The sequence below is a fragment of the Garra rufa genome, chromosome 4, assembly GCF_049309525.1.
Source record: "Garra rufa chromosome 4, GarRuf1.0, whole genome shotgun sequence".
NCBI classification, from domain to species: Eukaryota; Metazoa; Chordata; class Actinopteri; order Cypriniformes; family Cyprinidae; genus Garra; species Garra rufa.
In genome coordinates, this window is record NC_133364.1 from 29,511,054 (window position 1) to 29,521,095 (window position 10,042).

The 10,042-nt window shown below is 36.6% G+C and overlaps 1 protein-coding gene across 1 annotated transcript; it reads left to right on the forward strand.

Moving 5' to 3' along the window:
- Nucleotides 1–443: 443 nt before the first annotated feature.
- On the forward strand, nt 444–5,763 carry LOC141332861 (extracellular calcium-sensing receptor-like). The gene is made up of 6 exons (XM_073837822.1): nt 444–649; nt 816–1,104; nt 1,187–1,942; nt 2,051–2,278; nt 4,625–4,748; nt 4,826–5,763. Exons 1-6 carry the CDS (start codon nt 444–446, stop codon nt 5,761–5,763), a joined length of 2,541 nt encoding a protein of 846 aa, XP_073693923.1.
- Nucleotides 5,764–10,042: the final 4,279 nt, after the last annotated feature.

Consider the following 10,042-nt stretch of genomic DNA (forward strand, 5'->3'; position numbering starts at 1 on the left):
AAGCTGAAGATGACGAAGAGGATGCGTGTTTGCATCGGCGCCTCCTTATACTGTGTTGCCCGGTAGTGACGCACCGGCAGTGACGCACCGGCAGCGGCGGTCGCGCCGCGGTGTCGTCATATGCTGTCGATGGTCATTTCATGTAGTTTTTCTATGTATTCTTCAGACACGAGTCACACTGCGACGTTCCCCAATAGCGCCCTCCAGAGGATGCAGTGAGAGTTCCCTCGAAAGGGAATCTACTCTCCAGTATTTCCTTATTCATAAATCTGGCTAATTAGCTTGAATTTATTCCACCCCTATTTGACCTGACTCATGTCCTGCCCTATGATGTTATTGGCCACATTCTCAGTCATTCTTCTATAATAATTATATATATAAACGTGCAAATACTATATCATGCCATTTGCATTTGGCAGTTACAGTTGAGCTCAGTCTTTGGGATGCTCTTTCTTTACACATTGCTGTTTTTCCATCAGCTTCATACCAAGGCAGGAAACACTCTTTGTCGAATAATGGGAGACCCTCAGTATCCGCTGCTTTCCATGGATGGAGACATAACCATTGGAGCACTTTTTCCAGTCCACAGCATAGAAAAATTACCTTCATTTGAGTTTAGACAAAAACCTCAGCTTCTGTCATGCTCCAGGTTGTTACATTTGTTACATTTGAAACATTAGAGCAGATAATATATATATATATATATATATATATATATATATATATTGTTTGTTTTTCTAATAAAAAATGCATGTGTGTTTCATTGTCAAATGTTGTGTATATTTAGCCTACTGATTTAATTATTAATTTTGCAGTGTGTATCTGAGAGATTTTCGACTGGCGCAAATCATGATCTTTGCCATTGAGGAGATTAACAGAAGTCAAAGTTTGCTTCCAAATGTTTCTGTTGGCTACAGAATCTATGATACCTGTGGGTCAAGACTGTCTACCATGAGTGCAACTATGGGACTGATGAATGGCCAGGCATTCGGAGCAGGATACATATGCAATGGACAGTCTCCTTTACATGCTATCATAGGCGAATCAGAGTCTTCTGCAACAGTGATTCTGTCCAGAACTACAGGACCTTTTAAAATTCCAGTGGTAAAGAGCAATAACACTGAATGTTTAAGACAATCACAGATGCAGATAACTATATCACTGTTTCTTGTGCTTTCTTTTTCAGATAAGTCATTCTGCCTCATGTGAATGTCTTAGTAATAGGAAAGATTACCCTTCAGTCTTCAGGACTATGGCTAGTGATTACCACCAGAGCAGAGCACTAGCATCCATAGTCAAGGACTTAGGCTGGTCTTGGGTGGGAGCTGTGAACAGTGACAATGAATATGGAAACTATGGAATGGCAATATTTTTGAAAATAGCCCAGGAGAATGGGATTTGTGTAGAATACTCTGTCAAATTCTACCGAACAGAGACAGAAAAACTCCAGAAAGTGGTAGACACAATAAGAAAAAGCACAGCAAAAGTGATTATTGCATTTATTTCACTTCCTGAGATGGGCTTACTTACTGATCAGTTAAGTATTCAGAACATTACAGGCTTCCAAATTATTGGAGTAAAGTCATGGATAACTGTAAACAGTCTGATTACTCCAAACAGTTTTCGAGTGCTTGAGGGGTCACTGGGGTTTGCAGTGAGAAAAATCAACGTTGATGGGTTTGCAGATTATGTCATAAAAGAATTCTGGAACACAGCTTTTCCATGTTCACAGAGTGAGGGGAATTCTTCTCAATATGCAATAAGTTGCAGCAGATATAAAGATTTACTTTTACTAAAAGATTACAATGAAGATGTGCCTGAACAAAGATATGCAAGCTATGTCTATAAAGCAGTTTATGCTGTAGCTAATTCACTACACAGTCTACTCAAATGCAAAGAAAAAGAAGGTTGTGAGAAAGGCCTGACAATAAAACCACAGCAGGTAAAATATGAAAGAAAAGTAAATAAGAAGGGTGAAAATGAGGAAACTATCTGTTAAATTGCCTGTGATAAAGCTCTTTCTGATAATGTCAATGTCTTTTTTCACTAGATTGTTGAGGCGCTAAAAAAGGTAAATTTCACCATAAAGACGGGAGATAGTGTGTGGTTTGACAGCACTGGTGGCGCAGTAGCCCAATATGACATTATCAATTGGCAGCAGGACTCAGAAGGCTCAGTACAATTTAAATCAGTGGGATACTATGATGCCTCACTGCCCCCTCACCAACGCTTTATGCTCAACACTGAAAACATAATCTGGGCTGGGGGACAGCAGGAGGTAAATGACAGTAATATGTTTGTTCTTCATGGTTTGTTTAAACTGAGGAAACACAATCTCAATCAATCAATTAAAATAAATAAATAATAATAATAATAAATTATTGTATTAATCACACATAAACATAGTAAATGACAAACAATATTACATTTAGTAGACTATCAATTTAGATCACTTAAAAACTTTTCATTGTTAATTCATGTTTGTTAAAACACCTTAGCTGAAGTTAATTGACACAACTTAAAATTATTTTAAAAGTGTATTTATGAATGTACATGGTTTGTGTAGCTCTTTTCACAATGACACAGACACAGGTCTGTTCTGTAACACAGGCATTTATTCCTTAGACACTTTTGGTTCATGCACAAGTGAAAACAATACAAAATTAATCAAAAACAAAATGGCACTATTATAAACACTCGTTACATTTTACAGACAAATACCTTGTTGGCCGCTTGTCATGAAAAAAGGTCCTTGAATTCTTTAAAGTCTCATAAAAGTACACTTTAAAAGTATTTTGGCTAAAAATATGAATAATCACAACATTTAAAACAGCAGATAATCGTAAGCCTTCTGTTCATCAGTTGTCAGGCATATATTTTTTCATTGGGTCATTCCAGCTGGAATCATCAAATGGTCCCCACCTGACCCCTCAGATTTGTCTGAAAAAAATCTATGTGATGGGTAATATGCCCAATAGATCATATACAAAATTTCAGATCTCTACTGTGCATACTTTTTCTTACAAAAAATCTACAAAAAGTTTGTTTTTTACCCCGTTTTGGCATCACAGTCTGAGTGACCATGTTCAGACTGAAATATCTCCAGAACTAGTTGTGCCAGGTCCATGAAATTTTCTGGGCTAAGAGTCCTAGTCCAGAACTGGATGAATTACAACTCACGGCATTGTTACTGAATTTACACCTGAATGCTGGCCCTCTAATTTTCTTCGAAACTATTACTTTAAGAGTTTTCAGATGTCCATAGAAACCTCAATTTTCAATGTATAAGCATCAAACTTGGTAAATGGTCTGATATGTACCATGTCTTTCACATCCTTTGACATTAGACAATAGAGTCTTATAGATGTTGAGATATTAAGGTCAAAAAATTGAAAAACCTCATTTACACCAATGTTCAGAGCAATATTTCCCATGAATGACACCAGGTGTGAACATGAAACCTTTTTTTTTTTTTTTTTTTTTTTTTTTGAAAGAGCATGTTCTTATTGATAAAATATCAAAAATGGCATGGGTTTTGCCCTTATTTTTCTGTAATAATTTTTAAAGAAAATCATTACAGAAAAATGAGGCAAAAAAAAAAAAAACATTTTAGTTTTTTTTTATATTTTATCAATAAGAACATGCTCTTTCAAAAAAAAAAAAAAAAAGTTTCATGTTCACACCTGGTGTCATTCATGGGAAATATTGCTCTGAACATTGGTTGGATTCTTTTTCAGACAAATCTGAGGAGGTCAGGTGGGGAACTTTTCCAAAATTTGATGATTCCAGCTGGAACGACCCCATTAGTTGCCAGGCAACTAACTATGCCTATGTCACATTCAACGCATTGACAAGTTCTCTTGCCTTACATTTTAACTTCAAAATGCATTTGCTGCACATCAAATTACATCACATTTCAATTTTAAATTTAAATGAAAAAGACTTATTGCATGACATTATGAGTATGAAAAAAATGTTATAAAAGGAATATTTATGCCACAATATTTGCAGTTTATCTTTTATACACATTAAATGTGGTCACTACACTGTAAAAAAAATCAACTTAAAGTAAGTGTTCATGCTGCCTTAAAGTTTTAAGTTTAGTCAACATTAAATGTTAAGTTGTACTACGGGAAAATGTGGAAATTTTAGTTGAGTAAACTTAAAATGTTAAGGCAGCACAAACACTTACTTTTTAAAGTTGAAACTAATTTTTAAATTTTTAAATTTTTATTTTTACAGTGTATTGTTTTTTTTGTTTTGTTTTTTATCAAACATACACAAGCCAATCATAACAGTGGGCCATACTATCACGCCTCTTGAAACAGAGCGTTCTGACGAGGAGGGTCAAAAACAGGACAAAAATAGCCTATTACCTCTAAATCTTTAATGTATTGATATTTTTTTATGTAAGAATCTTGATAAAGTTATAAGTGGACCTCAGAGAACAGTAAAAAAAAAAAGAAAAGAAAAAAAAGCAGTTCATGACCCCTTTAACAAATGTGAACCTTTTGGTGTATATATATATATATATATATATATATATATATATATATATATATGTGTGTGTGTGTATTTGTATGTGTGTGTGTTTTTGTTTTTTGTTTTTTTGTTTTACATTTAGAAGCCAAGGTCTGTGTGCAGTGAGAGCTGTCCTCCAGGCACTAGAAAGGCTGCACATAAAGGAAGACCTGTCTGCTGTTATGACTGTATTCCATGTGCAGAAGGAGAAATTAGTAATGAGACAGGTAATTTCAAAGCCCATCTTATTCATGTAAATTGTTTTCCTTTTGTCTCTAACTAGTGATTCTGACTTTCTTTCCAGATTCAAATAACTGCAAGCAGTGTCCAGGGGAATACTGGTCTAATGCTGAGAAAAATAAATGTGTGTCAAAGGCTATAGAGTTCCTATCTTTCACAGAAGTTATGGGTATAGTGTTAGTTTTTTTCTCACTGTTGGGAGTAGGATTAACTGCGATGGTGGCCATCCTGTTTTATAGAAAGAAGAACACCCCTATAATAAAGGCCAACAACTCAGAACTAAGTTTCCTGCTGCTTTTCTCATTGACTCTTTGTTTCCTCTGTTCACTTACTTTCATTGGCCGACCCACTGAGTGGTCCTGTATGTTGCGTCACACAGTTTTTGGGATCACTTTTGTCCTCTGTATCTCCTGTGTTCTGAGCAAAACAATAGTTGTGTTAATGGCCTTCAAGGCTACACTTCCAGGAAGTAATGTCATGAAATGGTTTGGGCCTGCACAACAACGACTCAGTGTACTTGCCTTTACACTTGTACAGGTTCTTATCTGTGTCCTTTGGCTAACAATATCACCCCCATTTCCTCTCAAAAATATGAAATATTATAAGGAAAAGATTGTTCTTGAGTGCAGTCTGGGTTCTGTTATAGGTTTCTGGTCTGTGCTGGGTTATATTGGCTTGCTGGCTGTCTTGTGCTTCATTCTGGCTTTTCTGGCTCGCACACTGCCTGATAACTTCAATGAAGCCAAATTCATCACATTCAGTATGCTCATATTCTGTGCTGTATGGATCACATTTATCCCAGCTTATGTCAGTTCTCCTGGCAAATTCACTGTAGCTGTGGAGATATTTGCCATTTTAGCCTCAAGCTTTGGTTTACTGTTCTGCATATTTGCACCTAAATGTTATATCATCCTATTCAAGCCTGAAGAAAATACAAAGCACAATTTGATGGGGAAAACAACTTCCCCAATCTTCCTGCTGAGAAATAATTGTGGTTTTTGACTTAATGTTATTATTATTATTATTATTATTATTATTATTATTATTAGTATATAAATAATGACTTCGATGTTATACTATAAAAAGAGGATGTTATTGGAATTCAGAAGAATGTAGCAACTTTGCTACATTTGAAAAAGAAATTTGATAGTTTTACTTGAATATGTGATAGTTTGATAGTTTACTCTAATAATATGTCTCTATATCCTTTTTATCACATTTTCAACCACAAAGGATAAAAAACAACAGCAAGAAAAAGCTACCAGTAATGATATTGCTGATGCAAATTATATCCAGTCCGAAAATAAATCATCTAAACACAGTGGTTCATTTGGTTTCTTCTGATAAAAGTCCAAATAATTCATTTTGCAATATAAATTAAGTTTTGACTTTTTATTAATTATTTATTTATGTATTAATATTAAATTATTAATGTGGAAATGATTATTAATGTGGAAATGGTTATTATGTGCAGTATGATTGCTGTGTGTAATAAAATGCAGACAGATAAGTCATAATATTTTTGAACCAACATGAGGGTGAGTAAATGATGATAGAAGCATTTTAATTTGTTCATTTATTTTTGTTAAACAATCCCAGTGATATGTCGTCCAAATAAATGTAACAAGAAAACAATTTAGTTGTGCCATTATTGATATTGTTATATATGTTGTTGTCTCTAAGTGCCATGAGAGGGATGTTTTAGGAAACTAATGTGTTGAAGACAGGATATTTGATACATTACAAATATAGTTACAGGATTTATCCTGTTAAAACAGCGGGTGAATTTACTTTCTTTTGTTTGATTAATGTTATTATAGATGTCACGAATCCTGTCTGTGGTCTTCTGTCTGCCCGCCACCAAAGGTTGCCTTGCCATTCTATTGATTCTCACACTACACAGACTGTTACACGTCACCATGCACTACACTTCCCATGTTCCATTGCCCAAATCACACTTTCACCTGCAGCCAATCAGACAGTATAAATACGAGGCCCCAGCCATCATTCAGGGCCGAGTATTGTAAGCATTTATCACTGTGTTAGAGATACATTACGGAGCCATTCCGAGTTTCTTGAGTTTAGTTTAGTCTTGTTGATAGTCTAGTTAGCCGAGTCTTGTATCCTTGCCTGTTTAACTTGTCTGTCTGCTGCCTGCCTTGGAATTATCGCCTCTCTCGTTTGCCTTGCCCCCTGGATTACGCCTGTCATTGTTTGACCCACAGCTGTTTACTGGACTACGCTTGTGTCTACCTATTTGCTGATGTCGACCCTTGTCTGTGTTTTAACCTGTGTTTTAATCTACTAATTGAACTCAGTTACCTTTTACCTTTACTTGGGTGTGATTCTGCAGGTGCTGCATCAAATTTGATGTATTTGCTTCTTTAGCAGCAACTTTTTTAAAGCAAGTTTTGCAAACAGGTGATCCACACTGCCAACTTCAGGCATTTCTATGGTAGAAATAAAGCTTCATTGTTTAGTCTATTTGCAATAGTTAATCTAGTGTGTGTAGTAGCCTCTGTGTCTCTGACAAGCACAACTTTTTAAGACTTTTTTTGCACCATTGGTGTAATTTTGTTTTTTTCTGAAAGTTGCAACAGTTCTGTTCCGTGCAACAGAATCACTCGGTGTAGTTGAGCCTTTAAAATCAATTAACCATTCAAATTTGAAATGCAATTAATAGTGATATGTTAATTGCCACATCTGTAGTTCACTGAAAGAGTTTAGTGGAGACTTGCTTGCAGAAGGCTCATCTACTTCTGACAACAAAATGGAACTATTTCCATAATTTTCTAACATTTACAGATAAAGAAAATACCTGTAATGTAAGTGTAAATTTACTGAAGAAAACCCCACATCTTAAACACATTAAACAGAGCAGAAGCCTATATGTCAGTACATGTACCTGTCAGAACGTCTAATGGGGAAGAGACTTTAAAGGAGACCTATTGTACCCTTTTTTTTATATAAAATGTAATATAAGTCTCAGGTGTCCCCAGAATGTGTCTTTGAAGTTTCAGTTCAAAATACTCTACATATCATTTTTATATCATTTGGAAAATGCCTATTTTGAGTGGAAGCAGAAACATGCTGTTTAAATGCAGCTGAGCTGCTGCTCCCCGCCCCTTTTTTCCAGAATAGAGCTGTTCCCTTACAGCTCATAACTCAGATATTTTGCCCCTCAAAAAATCTGTTTGGTTTTGATTAACATGTCTGTCACATAAACTAATGTGTTTTAAAGCCATATCTGTTTAAACTTTTGATATACAGTTTTCTGAGAGCACACATTCGAAGCACGTGCACAGAAAGCACCTGTCACATGGCATGTGAGTAAACTAAAAGAGTTCTTATTCATGTCTTATTGCACTTAAACTGTCAAATGCAAACAAGTTACAAAAAAGTCAGCTATGTCTGTGAAGTTAAACAGCTGGGAAAGAAATTGTATGATTATATTAGATCTGTGTGGCAACAGCATAATATATAGTAAGCCAACAAATCCACTGATTTCTTGTCTCCTCTGAGGCTAGGACTCTAAATAATGTTCTGTGCAGCCAGCAGACAGTTAGCATGCTTTCCTCGAACTTTCGCCATTACGTTAGAACTGGTACACCATTGTCACTTGCAAAAACACAATAGCGGTGCCATAGTTGGAAGCTTGCAGAATAAAGGGCCGTAATATTATAAGATCCCCCTTCATTGTAGAAGCGAAATCTGAGCAGCTTGTTTTTTTTTTTCTTTTTTTTTTTTTTACAATCTTGCAGAATAAGCCTTACCAAAAATTAATTTACTGCACTGTTAAAAAAATCCGTAAATTTACGGGTCCCTTTACCGTGGATTTGCTACGGATTCGCTCCGTTTTGCGAAATACGGAAAGTTTGCTGTTGCGCAAGGCAGTATGGGTAGAATTTTCTCCCCCAGCCAGAATTTTCCGACGCCATTACATTCAGTGCGGTCAGTGCCAGGCTGAAGTTCTGCGAGTCACTTGAAAACAGGTTGGTTGTGTGTAATGAGAATAGGAATGGAGTGCCACCTCTCAAACAAAATATATTGAGTTAAACACATGATAAGCACGTTTTCTGTTCATTTACGTCTGCATGGCGGGCGACGGGCGTTCTGTTCTGGCACCCCTCGCCAGACAGTCGCCTTTCCCCCATGAAATGTAGGGCAAATTATTAGTTGGTTAATTTTGTCTCAAAGGTTTTAGGTTTTTAGCAGCATTCCAACCGGAGCTATACAGGGTAGTGTGGCTCGCAGCTGAGCACGGGACCTTTGCTGCTAGCTGCGTTAGCATTAGCATGTCGGCTCCGCTTCCTAAGTACGTCCAAAGCCCATTTTTGTTCCCCCTCGCACATTAAATTGGTCTCGATAGGCAGTTGGTAGTCGTGTGTGTTTCATGTCGACATGTATGAGTGCGTGCGTTTTGCGTAATTTTGAAGCGTGAGTGGACGTTTGCTGCTAGCTACGTTAGCATTAGCACGCCGCCTGCGCTTTGTAAGTCCGTCAAAAGCCATTTTTTGTTCCTCCTCGTACATGAAATTTGGTCTCGATAGTCAGTTGGTAGCCGTGTGTGTTTCATGGTAACATTTGAATGTGTGCGTTTTGCGTTATTTTGAAGCGTGGGTGGACGACAGGCCTATTGCCCAGCTAAAGTTAGCCCATAAGTTGGGCGCGCTTGTGTGTGTAAATTAGCCACGTGTGAGTGTTTTGTTATAGCTCGCTGTGTTACGTTACCATACAACTGAAAATGGCAATAATTAAAAGGGGTGATGATTAAGTAGAATCAGATTTCCCCTGTACATTATAAGACTTGTGAAATGATAAGAAATTATAAAATCATTATAAGAAAGGGGAAAAAAGCAGTGAGGAAAACATTGCAGCCCAAAGAGAGTGGCCCATGCAGCCCAAAGCAGATTGCTTATTTGAAGGTATCTGAAAAGTGAATGTGCTTCACTGTGCTGATCTGAATTTATTGTTTTCATATTGATTCTGTTCTGATTCTGTCTATCCTTCACTTGGCAAATTCAATCTCTTAAACATGTTGACTTGTAACATTTGTGGCTTTAATGCCCGGTCTTCGACTGATTACTTGAAACACTGCCGAACACACAGAAATAATAATAATGTATTTTTTTTATGTGGCCATAGGGATTGCAGAAGGAAGCTTAACACATACAGTAGCCTTGCTGTGCATATGTCACGAGCACATGTAGACCGTAGGAGCACACAAACATGGAACCGCAATGTGTCTGTACAGTTAAAGTGCTCGTTTAATTTTTGCAGC